Source organism: Micropterus dolomieu, linkage group LG07 (genome assembly GCF_021292245.1).
Source record: "Micropterus dolomieu isolate WLL.071019.BEF.003 ecotype Adirondacks linkage group LG07, ASM2129224v1, whole genome shotgun sequence".
Lineage (NCBI taxonomy): Eukaryota > Metazoa > Chordata > Actinopteri > Centrarchiformes > Centrarchidae > Micropterus > Micropterus dolomieu.
Window position 1 is genome coordinate 8111950 of NC_060156.1, and position 21425 is coordinate 8133374.

The following is a 21425-nucleotide window of genomic DNA, read 5'->3' on the forward strand; positions in this document are numbered from 1 at the left end:
AGAACCAGGTATTGATTAAGAGGTTGCTAAGCAACAGGCTTAGCTGCCTCAGAAGCGAGCAGGGGAGAACAGAAAGCCAGATGTAATGTGCTGCTCTGTTACAGTATGACTTTCCTTCAGCTGCCTCTGTGAAGCTTTTCACCAAAACTTTCCAGTCCTTGAACCCTTTTTAAATAACTCATTTCCCCAAAACAGAGTATCTGCTTTTGTTTTACCAATTTGTACAACTGTAGATTCTAGGAGTACTTTGCTATAACTTTGACTACGTACTTTGGCACTTTTTGCTTTAAATACAAACATTATATTTAGACATGGAAGGGGGGGGTTAAAAGCTCCTTGTTAGCATGCAGTTTCTTTAAGATAGTTTGATGCCATGATTAGAATTTTATTAGAGACCAATCTAGTAACCAAAAAAACCCCAAAATGTTGTTTTTCAATGCTGCTACAACTATTACTGGAGTATTCTTGTACATCATTACTTTTACAAACTTTTTTCATCACACCTGAATATAAGCACAATAAATGCTCAGTTCTTCATTTACACCTAAGTTATCTATAAAGAAACAATATTCATTCAGTGAATTGACTCTTCTTGTCTTATACAATTAGAAAATATTCTTTGATTAAAATATCAAATGTACAAGCCTGCGTACATAGAGACATAAGTAAAAACGTTAATTCTCAAGATACATTTTGGTAGGAAACATCCAATTTCTGAATCTCTGCTACTGATTAGTGCCTTTCAAAACTTACTTACTTAAGTAAGCAAGTATGTTTCTTAAATTTTCAATATTCATGACCAAAAAGGCAACAATCAATGTTAAAGTTTTGGAAAAAATTTTTTAACACTTTAATGTGCTTCACCAGGTTTGATTAGATTCGACTGATACAAGCAAGCGACCCCTCAAGTGTCATCAGATTTTGATTAAAATGTTGCTAAACTCTGATTGGTGTGCGGGAAGATATGACATCACCTTTCCCCAACTAAAGAAATCTCTCATATGAAATAACTGTTCTAACTTAGGAAGACTATTTTGATTTTATTTAGGACTTCATTCCTTACAGTAGGAGGCTAATTGAGGAAAACAATTTCAGGGCCTTTAAATGTCCAGTGATATTTAGAAGGATCTATTGACAGAAATGCAATATAATATACAGAACTATGTTTTCAGGGGTGGATAAAGACCTGACATAATGAACCGTTGGTTTTTAGTAACCTTGAGCTTGTATACACTGCGGGTCCTCTTACATGGAGGTCGGCATGTTGCACCGCCGTGATTTTACAGTAGCCCAAACGGACAAACTTCGTGAGGAAGAAGAAGAGGAAGAAATTTGGACAAATGCAGGACCACATGTATTATTTAGCACAATAGTGGACATCTTAAATTTGCTACTGCTCCATTTCCTGCCTCAGACTAGCGCCTTCTCAATAGCAATGACTACCGTGGCCATTGGGTGTTGTAGTGCTAACAGCCATCTGCCATGCCAAGCTGACATAAAAAAAAAAAAACATGATTTCTCAGAGATGAAGTAGAAATAACTAAGTTGCCAACTGTCGCAAAAAGGCTTTCACACATGTCTGAGGTTGAAAAGTTGGGTTGTCGATTTTAAAAACAAAATGAGACAAAATGCAATTGACTTGGCGAGGTAAACCATGACGTACATGAAGCATGTTGTTACTCTTCACTGAAGAAACGAAAAATGGCATCAGATCTGTGTAAACCAATGAGGAGACTGCAACATTCCTCAAATGAATATATGAAACAACTGGAAATGCCATTACATTTATTCATTTAGCTGACGCTTTTATCCAAAGCGACTGACAATTGCTATGCATGTCAGAGGTCGCACGCCTCTGGAGCAACTAGGGGTTAAGTGTGTTGCTCAGGGACACACTGGATGTGCCACAGTGGGGAATTGAACCCGGGTCTCTCACACCAAAGGCAGGCGTCTTATCCACTGCACGATTACTACCCCCTATTTCCACAAGTTTTCACTCAAGTGCCACAAGTGCTCTGTTAATCGCGTCATCTCGTTGTGCGTTCTTCTTCTGCATTTGTTTAATGGCACCCGGCTGGAGAATTAGGGCCACCAACTCTAAATCTTGATGAACCAACTTCTAGTGCTCGCTGGCGGTAGTGGATGAAAACGCAGCATTTTCTTTTGCAGATATTCTAGACATTTTGCTAAAATTTGTGCTACATTTGAATGGAAACTTGGACAGTAAGATAAAACTTTGAAATGAGGGAAAACTACTTTCACTTTACAGCTATACTTAAGATTACACTGACAAATACTCAGCTGTTACTCCAGCGAGGATCAGCCATTGACGAGAACAACACCAGACTTGGGCCCTATGATTTCCACATGGACAGAATCACAGAATTTGATAATAAAAATGGAATCAACTGTTCAACGCGGGATATTGTTGAATCTGTAAACTGTAATTTATTAAAATCTTGGTTTTCCCCTAGTATTATAAGTGTTTTTTTTTTCACGGCAATTAAGCCAAATTAACAGAAAAGACCATGCTGCTGTGTTTTGGTGTCATTTACAGGTACACTGTGTTTGTCCACTGCTCTTTCTGTTGCCCACATGAGATTAGTCTCCGTCACTTGTAACCGTGTGTTCGAGCAGCATCTATGGAGGCTGTGCTTCAGAAGACCTGTGGGAAGAAATTGTCAGTCGTCAGGTAATAACGTTTTTAATGGGGGACAATTCACAACACATGTGTTGCTATTTGAATGCATTTAATATGAATTCATTCATTAAAATTCATAAAAATTTGTTTATTTTCTTATTGAAATTTTATTCATCCACCACATGATTACACACTGTTTCTGGTGACAAAATGTGTTTAGATTGTAAATCACAGAATTTATATATATATATTTTTTTTTTTTTTATGGAAAATGCAAAATTTGGGGAACAAATAAAACTGATCTGGATAAATTTTAATGAATTTCATAAGGCCCTACACCATACCTTTTTTTTTAATCGCTGACAGAAGTGGAGATGCGATTCAGATTGTCTGGAATCAGGCTAAATATAGGAAGTGGAAAATCTGAAATTTCTGTGTAGGAATATTTTTTTATTTATTTTTTTTTTAATTAACTGCTGTTGTCCTGCTGTGTTATTTGAAATCCCTGTTGTGTAGTAACCTCATGCACAACACCAGTGGAAGTGTGCAGGCTATTGGATCCTGGGCAGACTGTCGTAGGTGTTTTATTGAAGGAGTGTGGCTGGCTTAGCTTTGTACCTTCATTCCAAAAGTGTGGCTCATGAATGGCTGAGGGTTTAAAATCTCTTGACTGGAATACCTCTTGAAAAGCTTGACTTTGTAGTCAACCGACACTAACACATGCTTTCAGGACTATATCTGACTTCATTCACAAGGATTCAGTGGGCCTGCAGTATGAATTGTTGGCATTCCTCAGCTTTCAGCAGTTCCTCCCCGCTGTACTGGATGTTATGCGCTAGTAGCTGCATGGTTGGGCTGTTTCCACAGCTGAGGTCAAAAGAGCAGTCTTAGTGTTTCGGTTAGGATAGTGAAGGCTGTGTTCTGCCTACGTTGATCCAATGGGAGGCTTCATTGTTCCTACAATTGGAGAGCTAAACCGTCATGGGCATACTCGCTGTGAGAGCCGGCTGAAGCTGTCGGCTCTCTCCTGTTGCACGGCCCTCTGTGCTCTCACAGCACCACCAGAAACGAAAAGGGGGGGAGAAACACACCATTCTCGAAACATGAGTTATCATGGGGATCGTTCGAAATTAATTGACTTTATTTTGTTGCGTTTTATTTATCCATGGAAATTAACTTGAGCTGCGTGCTCTTGAACTCCTCTTTTAATTTCATTATACAGTTCCACGCGTTCACACTGGCAGCGACGGCAGAGTGTAAGAATAGATTGTTTCTAATCAGCACATTGGACAGATTGTCTGTCCTGCAAAGCACTAACTGTGTAGGAATTATTGTGCAGTGAAATAGGAATGTAGCATTGGTTTGCTGGATATTTTGAGCATATTATTTGTAAATTACCAAGAGGAATTGTAAGCATTTGTAAAATTTATAATGCTGCCAAATGTTGTGTAGTTTAAATTGTGGTACAGCTTAAGAAGTACACATCTACTAGCCATTACAAGCAGTCTTTTACTGGCGCTGTAAAACTCCACTGGTGCATTTTAGTGTGAAGTGTTTTTGTTCGAAGGCACCTCAATGATAGTTGAGACAAGTGTCACCTGTCGCTTAGAATCACTGAAATGTAGGAAATATGATTGTAGAGTTTTCCTCTACCCAGAGAGCATGATTGTTTGTTTAAAGTGAGCAGGCAGATGGTTTGTTACTGTTCTGTGGGCATAAACCCATCTCTTAGTATATTAAAGTCTGCTGTGTTTTATCACAAAAGTCTACATGTGTGGATTAAAGATTGCTGCTTGCACCCCGCGGGTTGCTCAGAAAATGCAGATCTCACATTTGTTTTTCCCTGCAGTCACAGTGAAGCACGGGCTGAATCACTGTGACTCAAGGCCCGCTATTCCTCTTAGTGATGCATGTTTGTTACTGCCCAAGGTGAAAATGGGAGCGTGAGCCAGCAATTGTTTAGCTAGAGAAACGTCATCTGCGTTCTCATTTCTGTTTTGCCTCTTGAAATAAAGGTTTGTCCAACCCCTGCTGTGCTCCCACGCAAGAGACACGTGACACCCAGAATAATGAGAGAGCGCCAGAGCGTGATGCTGTGTCGCCAGTAGATACAATGTGAGTCTCAAGTCAGGGGCTTGTTGAAAGACCGGAAAGGTTATGGTAAAGAGGGAATGTAACCTCTTTAAGTCATGTTTTCTGTGACGTTGCAGATGGAAAGTGTTGAGGTTTTCCTTAAATGACCCTTGTCGCTGTGTCTCCAGAGCCCATTATGTTAATGGTAATATCATGTCAACAGTTTTCAAGTTTTCATTCGAGTATTTACTCCCAGTTTGCAGTTAATGCCATCTTTTAAATTGTGTCCAAGTGTGTTCCTTTGACTTCTATTTAGACTTTAAAACGAGCGGAATATTTATTCAGAGTAACTATGCAAAGCTTTAGACTGTGGTCAAATGATTTTACGTTTTTCTTATGATAAATCTGGTGTTACAGCTTGTTCTGTTTTCTTTTCCTCCCAACACTGCTGCCTTTCAAACTAGGAATCCAATTTACTCCAACAGCCCATCTCTGTATTTAACATCCAGAGGCTCCGCTGACCTAGTGGGTTTCTAGAGGTAGATTAGAGTCGGTTATTGCCTTTGTTGGGGGGGGTCATGCACACTGACACATTAATAAAAAGGGATTACATTATAGTAAGACCATTGCATGAGCGGGCTGGATATTGGCTCTTTATTAAAATATGTAATAATAGCCAGTCAGTGTTTTGCACATCTGATATGATGGCGGTTCCTCCACACAGGGGTCACACAGTCCATATGTTTGTATTATTTTTGTGTGAGATGTCTCAGCAAGAAAATCATTTTGTGTTGTGTGGGAGGCTTTTACTCAACAGTAACAAAACTTGCCTCACTCAGCCTTAATTGAAAATGCTGCCCACTCACCATTAGTCTGGCTTTCAGTGGAGCGGACCAGCCCCGGTACTCCCAAACAGAGCAGTTGGCTGGTGAAGGGGAGGGGATATCTGGAAGGCGGTATGATTTAATGCCGCACTCTGTCATCGGGGTCTACCTGGTGTTTGGGCGTTAGACTTACAGCCACTTCCAGTTAGTCATAATTCAGATTTGATAGACGACATGTTTTAGAAGGCCAGTGTCCTTTTACACTGGACAAAAAACCCCACCAACGCCTACTAACATCTGGCTTTTATGAAAGGGTACCCACTCCTGGGTGAAATTATTCTATAGTCGTCACGGGTATTTATTGACCCCACCTTTGATCAGCAGTGCTGCTTTATACGGTTTACATTTGTGACGTTTAACACGACACATTGTAAATTAACAGAAAATGCAAACTCATCTACCACCGATGTCAGTCGTCTATTTTTAGTGGGTTTACTCACGTTTCAAACTGCATACAGGCTTATTTTGGTGTTTAAAGATATTACAGTGTCTTCCAGTTAGTCATAATTCAGGTTGACAAATTTAGATGTATGTCACAACAGGGATAACGTCTTATACTTATTACTAAATCTGGTCTCTACTATAAAATAACATGCAGCCACATATTCTCACACATCCACTTACTACTTGGCATGTACATGGCAGGATCAACCTGTTAGGGGGCCGTGGGGGTAAACGTTTGCTGTGTGTGTGTATATATAGTGACGTCCCACTCACCCTCACACATTTTTGCAGTGTGTATGTACCCTGTGGTCCATTCAGTACCGTGCACACAGCAGACTACACATGGAAGCATCATTGTTTGCTCAGAGACACAGAAACTAACCCGTACTCCTACATGTTATGCTGCAAAAATACTCCATGGCCCCAGGTTCTCTCTTGCTATCTTCATTGAAAAATAGTTGAAATCACACACTCCACCTTCATGTAATTTCTCTGTAAAGAACTTTGAATTGCCTTGTTGCTGAAATGTGCTATACAAATAAACTTGCCTTGCATTGTGATATGATGTTGTTCCTGAAATTTTTTTTATTTTGAGTTCTACTCCACTTTACTCTACTCTACCTTCACTGGCAACCCATAATCTCTTTTTCAGAGGCTTCCTGTGATCTCATGAGATCTGTCTGTTTGCCCAGTTAGTGTGGTTTGTTTGTGCTGGTGTGAAAACTGTCAACCGAACCATGGTGCGGACCAAACAACTGCACCGATACTGCTTAAAAAGGAGGATCTCGGTCTGTTTCCAAGCAGACCGGCTGGTGCGGTTTGTTTATTTGTTTGTTTGTTTTGTGGTGTGAAAGCAGAATTTTTTTTAACAGTAAATATGGGATTTTAGCATGAATTCAAAAGCTACACTACTATTAAATCCATCTGCTGATTGTGAACTGGTCACTTAACGATCTTATAATCGACGTGTACAGGCAATGTGTGTGTGTATACGTTTATATTTAATTAGGCTGAAGTGTAGAGTCCTGTACACCCTACAATACAGAAACTATGGGATGAAAATAATGTTAGTCACTACATCACTCCATTGTATTGCCATTGATTTGAATGAATACACCTGTCTGTTAATTACCACTTTCACACATACAGTAGGAAGGTGGAGGGCAGGTTGGCTCTGATTTCCTCTCACCTCGTTCTGTCTCTGCTTCTGCTCGAGCTCCTCTGAACATCTTTCTCTTTCTGATCTGACCTCTTTACCGCTTCTGTTGTCCTTGGTTCTTTCTGTTGTTGTTGTTGTTGTTGCCTGTTATTGTAAGAAATGATTAGTTTATTGGTGATCAGTTGATGACCCTCACAGGTGAGGAGGACAGAAAACTGGATATTTTCTGGTTATTGACTTTTGGTGGGATATGGTTTATTCAGTCACATTTAAATTGTAGAATTAATCAACATTATACTGGTTGTGTTGCAGGCAAATTGAATTTATTGTAATGCATTTTGATCAGATTGAAGTTATTGTTGAAAATGCTATAATCAAGTGTAATGTGTTTGGGGGGGTCCTGTCAAGATACAAAGTGAAGATGACTTATTTCTAGAAAATTCCTGAAACAAGAGTAACTGGATAGGGAGCAAGTGGAGTTATCTCACCTCACTGAAAGAATTGTTTTTATTCTTGAAGAAAAATATCTTTAGGGTTGCATTTGAGACTCACTGCTTCCCAAGACACGTTTTTGTTTTTAAGTGTAAATGCTGTTTCAGAGACTTTCATACCCTGAGGAAAAAGTACAGTTCTTAGGGGAGACACTTGAAGTTTCATTAGGGACAAGTATCAACGACTGGCAGCTTCAATCTAAAAATATCTATCGGTTTCTCGTCTCTTTTTTGTGACTGAATAATAGTCGCTGCTGCCTCTTTTGTCTGAGCCGTGAGTAAAAGGGATCTGACCTCCCCCCTCCTCCTCCTTTCTCTCTCCTCCTCCTGCCATCGCCTCTCTCTCTGGAGTTGAAAGCAAAAATATCTAAGGTATGTTAGTCATTTTCTGGCCAAGCGACACCACACGACTGAGGCGTCGCGATAAGGAGGGGTGGGGTGTGTGTGTGTGTGTTCGAGAGAGTGTATGGAGTTGAGTTTGCCTGGCAACAGGTGAACAGACTGAGATAAGACTGTTGATAGTAGTGTGATTTCAGCTTTTCTCACTGCTGTTACCACCTGCACCTCCTGCCTCCCTCATCATCCAAAGCTGCCTTTTGATGAGGCGTGGATCACTTTGACCCTGCAACTAATAAGTAAAGCAGTCATCATCATAAAAGATGCATGGAGCTGATCTGCAATTAAAAAAGGGCCCAAGGTTTGATGTTGTTTACAGTAAAGGATCAGTGCTAAGCGTGGCATCTGAACCAGACAGGTTCACGGCGTTTATCTCCTCTTAAAGGGGCTCACGTTTCACTTTGCGGTGTTACTTGTGCGTTGTAGATTGTTCGTCTGGGTTTGTGAGAAGTGGGCTTTGGAAAAGGTTTGCCTGATGTCAGAGGTTGATGTGGGTGTATGAGTCATGATGTGGATGGTGGCGGCTGGTCGTACGGTTGACGACATCGCCTGCTGGAGCAGGCGGTTTCAGTCACCATGGAGTGGAGATGCACAGTTAGAGCTACAGTGAGAGATGCTGTTTCATTTAAAGCTGTCTGCAGAGTTGCCTGCCACTCACTCACTTAGTTACAGAGCATACCAACAATCAGAGTTACAGTTCCAACAGGCAGACTAACCCTAACCCTGCGACTGCCAAAGCAGATTTTTTTATCCTTAAATGCAGCCATTACAGTGTTTCTTCGTGACCCAGTATAATCAACCTATTGACATGTGATTGGAGCAATGCAAACTGAAGAATAAATTGGACCCAAGACCTTAAAAGACCTTAACTTGGATTTTCTTCAACCTTCAGATATTAATGTGATTTGTTTGTTTAGAGTATGTGTTTAGTTGCTTATATAAAGGGGCACTCCCCTGATTTGACACATGAAGTTCAGTTGACTTGATGCTCTACTCAGCCTGTGAAAACAGTTGAGCAATGTCTTCTTTGGCTCTGGAGGAGTCTGATCCATCCGCAGTCTGATCTGCTGGCAGCTCCACTGGAGTGGTTGGGGTTAAGGGCCTCAGTGGTGGTAATGAGGGAGGGACAAGCGCTGCTTTTAGCTTAAATAGTATTAGAGACTAAATATTTTGATATTTGGGCCTCTGCTGCATGGATTCTGAACCTCCTCTCCCTCACAGGTCCCCCACCCTTTGTGTTAAATATTTTCCCTGCTCATTAGTGTGAACAATGGTATATTGCTGCTAACATTGATGAAGACACACATCAGAGTAAAATGCAGAGAGATAAAAAGAGGTCCTCCTTGGGGGAAAAGGGCAGGATTTATCTCACAGACTGGCCTACTTTTAAAATACCAAATATCTTTACTGGAGCTGGGAGGGTTTGAAGGGGCTCCCTAAAGGCTACTGCAGGTAGAGTTGCTGCACTGTGGTGGAACCAGTGCAACTTACTTTCAGTCATTACAGCAGGTGGTCTGAAGGTGAGAGCAGGGCAGAGCATGTTTTAGTTTAAGTGTTAACTGATTGTGTGTGATAGACATTATTGGATGATAACACTGTGAGGGTTTTTTTAACAAATAAATAATGACTGTCATCAAATTCTGTTCATCATTGTTTCAGCTTGATGTAAGATCATTTGCTAAATTCAGAAAATCAAAGGCCTTTATCGTGTGTTCAATGCAGGAGCATCAACATGATAACGTTAGAGATGAACATAACACCAGGCTGAAAAATGTTGTCACCGAGCCTGTTGACCCTCGGTGTCGTTTTTGGGTGTGGCCAACTAACAGTGATGTCAGGATGTGCAGAATAATTTAAAATTCACTCCACATGAAGCAGATATACATACAATACATTTCTGTTACGGCTGGAATTAATCAGTCATTAGTCATATACTAAGCTTCCAGCAATATCACTTTGTCTGCTTTCCATACGCCAAATGCGAAAATGTTAAAATCCTTTATATAATATCTCTGATTAGCTTCTTAGAAGCCCAAAAAATTTGAGACAAATTGTACATAACAATTTTTTGTGTAGTTATAATAATGATTTGAAAAATGTTGTAATCGAAACGGCCCCGATAATTTCTACAAAGAGGGCTTTTAATTTTGAAGATCCTCAAGCGGCATTGATCAATGAAAGCCACTTTCAGAATTAACTGTCCAAAGTGGGTTTTGGTCTGTTTTTCATTCAGGGAGCAAAAACCCAGAAACATGACACCCTCTACTGTTCTGACACCTAATGTGTGTAAAATAGAATATGCTGCACATAGTTATTGTTGCTCCTGTGATCCTTCTAGATTGGTCCAGATGTGGAAAATGACATGTTAACACATGCAGAGAAGTGTAAAAGGAGTAATTTATGCAAGAAATTCAGGTTTGGTAGAGCTGAAAGTGAGTTCAGTTCAGTGTGTCTCTATCACTTATTTGCATCAGAATATTCGGGAAACTTAACACTAATAATGCTCCCTCCTGGCTCAGTGATTAACAGTTACACACTGTGCAGACTGTAGTTCATATGGGTCAGAATTAAAGGGCGATTAGTATAGCTTTTATGCTATTACATAATTTTAGTAGATTCTAAGAGTGGCTGCCTGATGTTTTATAATTTATATGCAAAGTAACTTCTCAACATCATCATAAGCGCTATTCGGCAGGCTTTTTCCGCCAAACAATGCCACAGACTTTTGAGAATACACTTCAAAACACTTTACAATAGTTTCAGTGTCACTTTTATTTGTAAAATTATCACATTGAAAAGTAATAGGCATTGTTGTGACTTCACAGAGGCTCACAGCACCAACAAACACACCGTTCATTTAGTGCACATGCATCATGCTAGATTCAAAGCCCTTACAACAATCACGGTTCTTTGCACTTAAACTCAACTTGTTGACATGATCTGAGAAACAGTTTATGCTGCTTCAGTTTGATTTTGGATGGGAAGTTGGTATGTCCATCCAAAACACTACCATAATGCGCTGCGGTTTACCCCTCAGGCTCCAGAGAGGCTAATAAACTAAACACAAGCTATTAAACCAACTAAACACAGCACACACAGTGTATAACATACACACACAGGCTGTAGTAAAAGCTGAGTGGCACAACAGTGCACGCCACGGCTGGGTTTGAAGGCTTTTGCAACCGTTGACAAAGCAGCAGAAGCAGTTCTTGTGCAGAGACAGATCCACTGATAAAGCCGTCGGTGTTCAGACTCTCAGTTTGAACCCCCCCCCCCCCCCCTGTTGATCACTGCTTGTCTCCCACATTACAAAGTTTAGTTTTTGTGTGCTATGTACTCAAATGCAATTTCTAAAATCATAAATGCTAATTTGCCCATGGAATCATTCTGAATTATATAAATGCTTGCAAAGCAGTGTAAAGGTTGATGCCAAAATGCCATTCTGCAGATAACAGAATCACCCAAATGTTGCCAAATCCTTTCTTTGTAAGCCAGCATTGTGCAGTAAAGATATAAACACTGTCCTGTGAGACAGTAAAACCCACCCGTTCTCCTTCTCCCACCCAATGACACATTACAGCTCAGCACATGTTAGAAGATATTCAAGTCAATACCTTACATTAGCGGGATGGATATGGAATCAGGCACTACTCTTTTCCCTCTATCACCCCCCGCACTTCCCTCTGTTTCCCTCCATCCTACTTGACGAAGTGCAGGGCCTCGGCCGCCACCACAGAGCCTTTGCTGCTGTCGAGGCTGGTGACCAGCTTGAAGCCTGATCTCAGTGCGAGCATCACTGTCTCTAGTTTCAGACAGTCAAGTGTGCACAAGAATGTGCTGTCCTCCTTCAGCACGAGCCGTGAGCCCGGCTCCGACTTGATGAAGTGTCGGAACTGGATCACGTTGGACGACACCACAAATTCTTCTGGAAAGCCGTCCAGGCGGCTCTTGGAGATCTGCACCAGCCGCGCTTTCACCTTGTCGATGAAGGCGTGGTCGCTGCAGTACACCTTGAGGCCCTGTGACCGCTCATGGCTATCTGTCATCTCCAAAAAGGCGGCTTCCCGCTGGGCCGCCCTCTGACTTTCCCACTCGATCACAGCTTCCACCAGTTCACTCAGACGGTAAAAATCAGCCTCCCGTCGCAGGAGTCCTGCCTCCCGGAAGTCATCGGGCAGCTGGAGCTCTCCGGTTCGGAGGTAGTTGAGCACATGGCGAAAAACTGGACCATCTCTATCGATGAACGGGTTGCCCATGGAATCTGTGTGCTGGACCGGCTTCTTACCGTTGGCCAGCTCTTCCAGAAAGGTACCCAGGTGCTTGGCAAGGGTGGTCCGGTGGGCCGTGTACAGGAACCCCCCAACGTTGAGGGTGATGGTCCCTGAAGAGGGCTTCTTGAAGCTCTTGCTGGGCTGCAGCAGGTCCGGGTTGATGTGCCTGAGTTCACTTTCCATCCTTCTGAGGTTCCATTCCATTCTCCAGTCACCCTCTCCAGCCTCGACCCAGCCTCCTCCGAGCTGGTGCGTGTGCCGTTCAAATCGAGCAGAGGATTTTTCTTCTCTTTTTTTTTGGATCTGGCTGTGTGAGGCTGCTGCTGCTGAGAAAATGAAAATGTGTTGTCAGCTGTCTTATAGTGAGGGTTGAATGTGTTTGAGTGTGTGTGATGGTGGATGGGTGAGTGCTGTCTGGCAGAGGAGCTACAGTGAACTGGGAGCTGAAAACAAACTGGCTCTCAGTTCTGCTCGGTGTCCCTCCCTCTCTCTAGATCTCTCTCTCCCTTTAGGAGTGGGTGTGCAGACAGCGTCACATGCAGGGAGGAGAGAGAGAGAATATGAGAGCAAACAACAGAGTACGGACTCCGGGAGCACTTTCTTTCTTTCTTGCTCTCTTTTCCTAATTATCCCTGATAAAAAAAGGTGCAGAGGAGAGATCTAGCAATTAGCTCTAGCTGAGCTCCAGCAATTACCACACACACACACACACACACACACACACACACACACACACACACACACACACACACACACACACACACACACACACACACACACACACACACACCCTCCTGTCACCAGATGGAGGGGGGGTTGCTTCCATAATTCTTGTGGTGTGAAACTGTCTCAGCTTGTGTGAGTCTGAATATGAAACTCCTTTTGCAGCCAAATCCATCTGTTTACCACACAGCCCTACATGTGAACTGGAATCTGTTTGAAAAGGAGTCCAGTTTAATTCGGGGGTTTACTGGTATGCTGTTTCTGTCTTATCTCTGGTTATGACGGGGAGACGTAGAGCGTTAGTCTTATGTAAATGAAAGCAACAGGGAATGCATTTATGTAAATATCCTATTTTCTTTCTTGCAAGGTAACAAGCTTTCCTCTGTCTTAGGGAATGTAGCTTGGGCATTCATGTTTGTGCACCTTGTACGTGTGCTGGCTTTGTGGTCCTGTGGAGGAAATGGACCAATTACAGTCAATGGTGGTCTGGTCATGAAGGACAGCTTTTGAATTGACTAATGCTTTGGCCTGTAGCCCCCCTCAGGGGATTTGCACCAGACTGGTAATTTGCCACAAATGCCTCCATATCGTGTGTGTGTGTCACATGGCAGTGTTTCTCCTAGTGCAACTGCAGATGTGTGCCACCTATTAACTGTGTACGTTTCTTATGACGCAAGTAACCACCTTCATTTTCCTCATTGTTTGGTTTTTTCAGGCACCATCTTTTAAGAAATTACAACGCCGTGGGGGGGGGGGGGGAGTAGAAAATGGCACAAAACAAATGTTAAAGTGTGTGTGTGAGAGAAATAATAAAGTTACTGGGCAGAACTTTATTATTTCTTATACACACACACACAGATGCACAAACACTTACGCAGACAGCCTGCACATAAAATGTCTGCTTATGCTTGATTCTGACCCAGACAAAAATCCGGTTGTAGAAATATTTCAGTCTAGATGGTTTGTAACCTACTTTAGATGTTTTTTTTTACACCAAGCAGGTAATGCCAGTAAATTTGCATAATTTATCAGCGCTTGCACAGAAGTCTGGCAAAGACAAAATACCTGATTGTGGCAGTGTTTGTCAGTCAACGCAGCAGAGACACTGCGCTGGCTTTGCCTGGATGTTTTTATATTTTAGACTACTCAGTGGCAAAATGTAATAATTATTTTCGTTATCGATTAATCTTTTTTTGATTACTGTTTCGAATAACCTATATATTGCTTGGTCTATGAAAAATCAATTTGTGGAAAAATGTCTATCCCACAGTCCAATGATGTGTCTTCAAATGTCAGTCCAAAACCCAAAGTTAACTAAACTAACTCAAAGTAAACCAGAAAATATTCACACATGAGATGCTGCAACCAGTGAATTATTGGCACAAATGCCAATAATTCACTGGTTGCAGCATCTCATGAAAAATGATTCATGGATTATGTAAATAATTGCACATTTATTTTCTGTCAGTTGACTATAATCAATGAATCCACCAGTCGTTTCAACTCTAATTAGATTAGAAATTGAATTATGCCAGTGAGGAAATTGGGCTGTCACACCTTAATTAGTAATGATCTACAGTAAAATACAGTACATAGTAAGAGGTTGCATACACAAACACAAAGTTCACTCATAGTTTGGTAAGTGTTTTACTGAAGGTTGACTTACTACTTATTGTGCATCAAGCCACTCTTCCAAGGACCGGCTCTCGCTGCGCAAACGGGTGAGGGGTGTCGTGTTCTGGTCCGCATCGTTTAGAAAAGCTCAGCAGCCACGTGGCCTCTGCTAATTCAGATCCACCCTCTTGCCACCCACCATCCTGCCTTCAACAAAGTCCTTTGGACCACACTTGAGGCCTCTTCTCAGCAGTCCGTTCACATGCAAAGTAAATGTGGAGATTAAGGTGCTGTGGCATGCACCTGTTGAATGTAAAGAATTTATGTCGGATTACAAGAAAGCAGCTGTAAATGGTACAGTGGGTTACCCTATTCTGAATTATATCATGTGTATTACTTCTGTAAGGTACAATTTCTTATGACCAATGAGATAATCATACAGTCATTACAAAACACATCACTCAGATGATGCTCTTTGTCTCTGCATTGCACCAAACTACAACAGACTGCTCTTAATGAAGTTAAGAGACCACATTAGCTCTAATAAGTTAGATTTTGTAAGTCCAAAAAATTTTTTATCTGAAGCATTTTTATTCTGTGAGTAGGAGGAAAAGTCAAGGATTTTTATTTTTCTCTTTCATTTAAGTGCAAATGTACCCGGATCGCTAAAAGATATGGGTGACAAATGAAAGGAGAAAAAAAGCTAAATTAAGTGTGTTAGTATGGAGTGAGGCCACCACGAGCCTCCACAACCGCTTCAGTGCTCTTTGCCAGGTCTGTGGAACACCTCCTCATTCCTCCAGAAGATATTCCCTCATTTATATAAATAACCTCTTATTTAATCAGGTAATCTCATTGAAATCAAGATCTCTTTTGCAAGACAGAATACATAGCACAGATGACATAACAAAAGGACGTAACATCAGAGACGGTCACAGACATCACTAAATAGATTTGCATTCATTATTCCTTCATTATTCATTTCATTTATTCATTATATCATTTGGTTTTATCAAGATGGTGGTGGGAGTTGTGTTACACGTTGGTCAGAAATCTTCTATAGATGTGAAACTGTGTTGAGATCTGGTTACTGTAAAGACCGTAGCATTTTATTCACGACATGTTCATACTCGCCAAGCTGTTCAGTGAGCCCTGGTGAACGGAAGCATCTGCATTTGATGTTGCTCTACTCCACAGATTTTTCTTTTAATTTGTCCACAATCTGTCTGTGTGCAAGAACATGGAAATCACTGCAGCTCTTTCCCCCAACAAACTAAATAAGAATAAAGTGATGCCACTTCGTAGACTGCTTGATCTCCTTAAATGAAACTGTGAGCAACAGGTGTGTTAGATTTGTGCAACAGGTTGTCAACTAGTTACACCTCAGTGCTAGTGCTATAAATGGAAGTGCATTGCATAGGGATTCATTGAAGATTCATTTTAAGTGAAACGCTGGATTCAAACACAGAGGCTGCGGCAGTAATAATTGATGTGGGTTACTGAAATGCTGCTTTTCTTTGTGTGTGCGCGTTTATCTGGGAGAAGATCCCAGAGTGACGGCGCTCTCTGTCTCTGCGGCGATTTTCTAATCATAAGTGATTAGTGGTATCATCATCAACAACACTCAATTGGAATTGCAAACGAGGCCAAGATGCAGCAGGGAGGATTGTGGGAGGTTTGACCTGCTTTCTGCCTCCTGTTCATTAAAACTGTCTCATACAGGACGATCGTTATCTTGAAAAGTCAGTGAGAATCTGTTTGTCACAGCTGTTTTCTCTCTTTGTCAAACTGACAGCTTCAGATGTTCGAATTCAATTTCCCAAAATGTGGCTAGCAAGGTCTCTCCTTCCCTCTTAAAGGTGGTGAATTATTCATAGAGCTGCTCCAAGAGATAGTGGTGTGGCATGGAGTCACTGACTGCTGTGAAGCTAACATGGCAACCACTTAAAATAGGGTCTCACATGAGCTCAGAGCTGTCAATCTCTTGCATGATCCATTATGGAAGTCTATCTACAGACAGATGTGTGCTGGGGGTAAAGTTAATCTGATGGATCAAAGTGATCCAGATATCAGCATTTTATTTTTTAATAATCTGACATATCGCCCTGGGTTTTAGTGGCCCATTAATATCACATGGCCTACATAGTGGACTTGAATTTTGATATTAATCTTGAAATATGAGTAGTCAGGAGGTTCAATACAAAACTTAAAAAGCACTTTACATACAGTGATAATCTTTAGAGATCTGCAATCAAAAGAGAAATAAAACCTTGAACACTAATAAAGGATAAAATAAAAGAACATCACATAAATCAAAGTGACACGTAGAAAGTCAGACACGCCGCAGAGTAGAAAACACAGTAATACGTTACTGATTGATGGTTTGCTAAACCCCTCCCTCAACCGATCATAGCAACTGTATCTATGCTCAGCAGGCGTGTTGAGATTAAAATTTCTCCATGTTAAAGTGGTTTGAATGGTGCTTCTAGTAACAGTCATACTCTGCATTTAAAGAGTTGGGAGGGTGGTTCACTTTGAACCATTTTTTTTGCCTTTTCAAAACCAAACAATTATTTAATTAATTGCCAAGAAGGTTCTTGAAACATTGGTGGCTTAGCCCAGCAGTCTTTTATGTTTTCACCTGTTTTCACCCCCTGCCTATTGAACGTAATTATATAAAGCAACAGTAAATGACCTCTACTTGTATCGACCCACAAAAAAATGCACAGCAACTCTTATCAACCATCTAATTTTCTGTTGGTAACTTGTTATGCCATTTGTCAAACTGAAATTTGTCTCATACCCTTGCCATTTCATTCATTTTTAATAAATCATTGAGCTACATTTTAATTATTGAATATCAGGCTATTTAAATATTTATTATGATTGTTATAAGTACACTAATAATAAGTATTAATTGGAGGACATATTTGTGCTTGTAACACTTAATTTCCTGCATTCTGGTTAATTTTTTTGCACATATTTATTGAGGAAATGTCTATTTATATAAAGAGAAACACAGAAATCAGGTGACAATTCAAAATATATAAAATAAAGTGTCATATAATGGAGAAAGGCTCTCAGGCATTTTGTATTCTGCTGTCAGATGTTTCTCCTGTAGGTCAACTTTTCTCATTTAATTTTATCCCTGCAGAGTCAACACACATGTAGGCATGACTGAAGTGCATGTGGCACCTTTTTAACCCAATGATAAATGAATTAATTATAATCCAGTTATAATCTCCTGCACTCCTGTGTTTCAGCACATTTTCTGCTCATGTTCAAAACTTACATTTGCAGAATAATATTTTTGAGACAAAAGTCGTAATATTACGAGAATAAAATTGCAATCTAATGAGTCATATTTTAACAAAATCTACCTGCTCCTCTGCAGTGCATTACCCAGCGTTTTTGCTTTGCTGATATGTTAGTAGGCTACCCCCTTTAGAAAGTCTGACCGACACAGAACCCGTCTGGGACTGTACTGGATCAGACGAGCACACTGATCTTCATCAGAGGTGGAAAGCCGAAACTGAAAATACTTGTGATCAGGCATAAATGTCACCATAAATCCACACAAATGTAAACTTCAGCTTCTCTGATAAAGTGCAGCTCACAGCCACTTCAGGGGGGGAGCATCCTGGAGCAGAGAGTCGGCTAAATGAATAAATCTAAATATAATGTAATGTGAGAGACGGTCCCAAACAGAGCAAAGGTGTCTCTGAGCGAGGAGGATAGAGACGGCGACGAGAGCGTCAAGTGTCTGTGTCACGGTCAAGTGTGTCATGTTATTCTCTCACTACTTTGCGGCGGACTGTTAACAGTTTGTGTAGAAATTACATTAACTAGACACTGACATTTCTGTTAAAATGTTTTGATAAAAATTTTTGCTAGGGACAATTCAGTAATTGCTGACAAGCTCTCAGCTTCAGGGCTTGTCTGCACTCCCAAAATGCAGGGCTACTTGTCATGCCTAAGGTCTCTAGATGTAGAATGGGAGCCAGAGCCTTTAGTCATCAGTTACCCTGGCTGTGGAATCACTAAAGCTTTTAGTTATGGCTAGGGTATTTTATGAATTTTTATAAAATTTTATAATTTTTATAATTGTGTTTTTATTTTTTTTTGTGTGTGTTCTCGGATTTATTTATATTTTCTCCAATTCTGTCATTTTTATTGTTACTGTTTTCTGTAAAGTGTACTGGGACCACGCAGCTGGTGATTTTACACTTTAAATAAATCTGACTTAAAATCTGACTTAAAGCCCTGGAAAAATGACCTGGCGACGCTGATGGTGCCCAGAGTTTGAATTGTACCAACTTTGATGATCTGGCTGCAAATGTTAGTATGCTAACACATTAAAGTAAGATGGTAAATATGAACCTATAATGCCTGCTCACAATCAGCCTGTTATCATTGTCATTGTGAGCATGTTAGCGTGCTGATGTTGACCTCATAGAGCTGCCTGCTTGAATTTAGATTTTCATTGTGGTCCTTGAATTGAAGACGACAAAGTTTATTTCACACTTGCTTTGGCAATGTAAACGTCTGTTTCTTGTGCCAATCAAGTCCCTTTTGAATTTATTGATATATTTATTAAATCTGGAAAAAGTGGCTGAGTCCAGATGACCTCATACTACCAACTCAATAATTACCTATATGACCATCAATAAAATCCAGCATAAAAAATGTATTATATAAAAGTAGTATAACAATAAGATTACACAAAGCTACGAAGGGGGTCTTTGAGATCTTTAGGGGGCTCTGTTATAAATATTATGTAACACACTGAGTTGTGGTCCAGCCACATCAAACATGAACACTTTTTAAAACTGCACTGTCATATTTTACTGTTTACATTTTTCAAACTCATTAAGCACCATTTTAAGAAAACTCTGAAACGGCTATTGAGTTTGTGAGACACAGACCCACGGCAGTCCAGTCAACTAGTAATTTAACTGTCCCCAGTTTTCTCTGTGTTAGTATCACTTTGAAGCCCACTTGTTGCATATGGATGGTGCTACTCCTTGTTGAAATCAAAACGAGTGGGCTGAATACATTTACAGACATCAGAAAATCACTTCAAAGTTAATGAATGGAATCATTAAATTTCCTTAATGAAGCAGCCTCTGGGCTTGGTAGAGATGAGCTCTAATGGAAAATTATATTAGGAGATCCAGTCAGTGACTTTAACCCCTCCTCATGTTGCTTCCTTGTTGTCATCATGTATAGACAAGGCGCCGTCACTACTGTGAGTGTGTAAGAAAGAGAATATTGATGTAATTTATACCTAAAGGGCAGTCTCATTTATGAAATTTGATTGTTAGAGCCCACATTTCTGGAGGGACTGACATCTTAGGACCAAGTTTTGCTGACATCCAGATACATAATATACAGAAAACCATATAATTACTTCTAAAGCCCTGCAAACGTACATTTCTGTTTTATAAATTTAGGTAATTATCAAACTGGATAAAACTAGCCTGATTTCCATTCGTACAGTTAACCACAGTTAGACGTAGGCACGCCCAGTTTGCATATCAATACTTCTGTCTGCGTCACAAGTCTTTGGACCTGCCAATTAAGCGAATGGAAGAGAATTATTGCGCTTGTCAAGGTTCTCTAACGAGGCCAGAGCAGCTGTCATTATACACAACCATTATGCTTTTTATAGCACCCGTATCATTAACTCATCACATCAACTTGTAAACCATCACCAGCAGTAATATATCAGTGCGGTAATGATGTAGTTTGCATTGGTCATGTTGAAACAGACTTCCGAACGGCTTCACAATTAAAGATGATGATGATATCACAAGATCATAAACACAGGAATAAAATGATGCCTCCGGTGTTCATAAAGAGAAACCAAGTATTGTGGTATCAAGTATAAATGTGTTTTATTTTGGAGTTGAGTGGGTTGACATAAGCAACACAATACATAAACAGGTATTTCAATGACTTATGAAATAGGTGACATCCTACATAAGCACATATTGTTTCCAGTATTTAACATATTTGTTGAGTAGTTTATACATAAAGGTCAATTCCTCCAAACCATTTAATTCAGTGAGAAGTGCGGTCCGGTCGTCTTTTGTTCGAGGGTTTGCTTGCAGCCATTTCCGTGAGATGGCTTCCTAGCTAGCAGCCAAAATAATTTTAAGGAGATGTTCATTCTGTGTTTTTCTGTCGATATATGAGTTAGCGAGCAAGCTAACCACAAACTCACTAGCTGGCCAGGCTTGAGTGAGTCGTTCATAATAGCTCCTGGAGATTTTCTTTCCCCTCTACTGCTCTGTGTCCTCCCCCTAGGCATTTTGTTCACCATATTTTAATATACATTTTATTTTATTCTATGTTCTGTGTGTGTAGCTGGAAGGGACTATACACATCCATGTCAACCTTGTGTTGCATAATGAAAAATAAACTGCTTGTTTGTACCAAACGAACTCTTCTGAAGAGGAAAAATAATAAAGCTCTGTCCCTACGAAGTCTTTTATTTAAAGATGTTGATTCCTGTCTCATCAGTGTCTGCAAAGCATTGCTCTTTTGTGGAACAGTTTTATCTGCCACATTAAGGTTAAATAAAAGTGAATGGTGCAACACCGCTAATGAGTTATGATAGCTTCCTCCATTTTGGACTCGCTGGCACTCGAAGGTCAGCGCTGTCAAAACGGTACAAATTTGTGGGTCAAAGATGAACTTGATTATAAAAATCTGTGTGGATTTACT

General features: G+C 40.5%; 2 protein-coding genes across 2 annotated transcripts in view; one reads left to right on the top strand and one right to left on the bottom strand.

The window, feature by feature from the left end:
- Positions 1 to 21425, top strand: part of LOC123973420 (general transcription factor IIF subunit 2-like) — a 44879-nt gene that overhangs the window by 8568 nt on the left and 14886 nt on the right. The window lies entirely within an intron of this gene.
- On the bottom strand, positions 11738 to 12670 carry kctd4 (potassium channel tetramerization domain containing 4). Its single transcript, XM_046053421.1, has one exon. It carries the CDS (start codon positions 12561 to 12563, stop codon positions 11787 to 11789), a length of 777 nt encoding a protein of 258 aa, XP_045909377.1. The 5' UTR covers positions 12564 to 12670; the 3' UTR covers positions 11738 to 11786.

Coding starts and splice junctions, on each gene's coding strand:
- kctd4 (XM_046053421.1), bottom strand. CDS start 12,563: ATGGAATGGAACCTCAGAAGGATGGAAAGTGAACTCAGGCACATCAAC.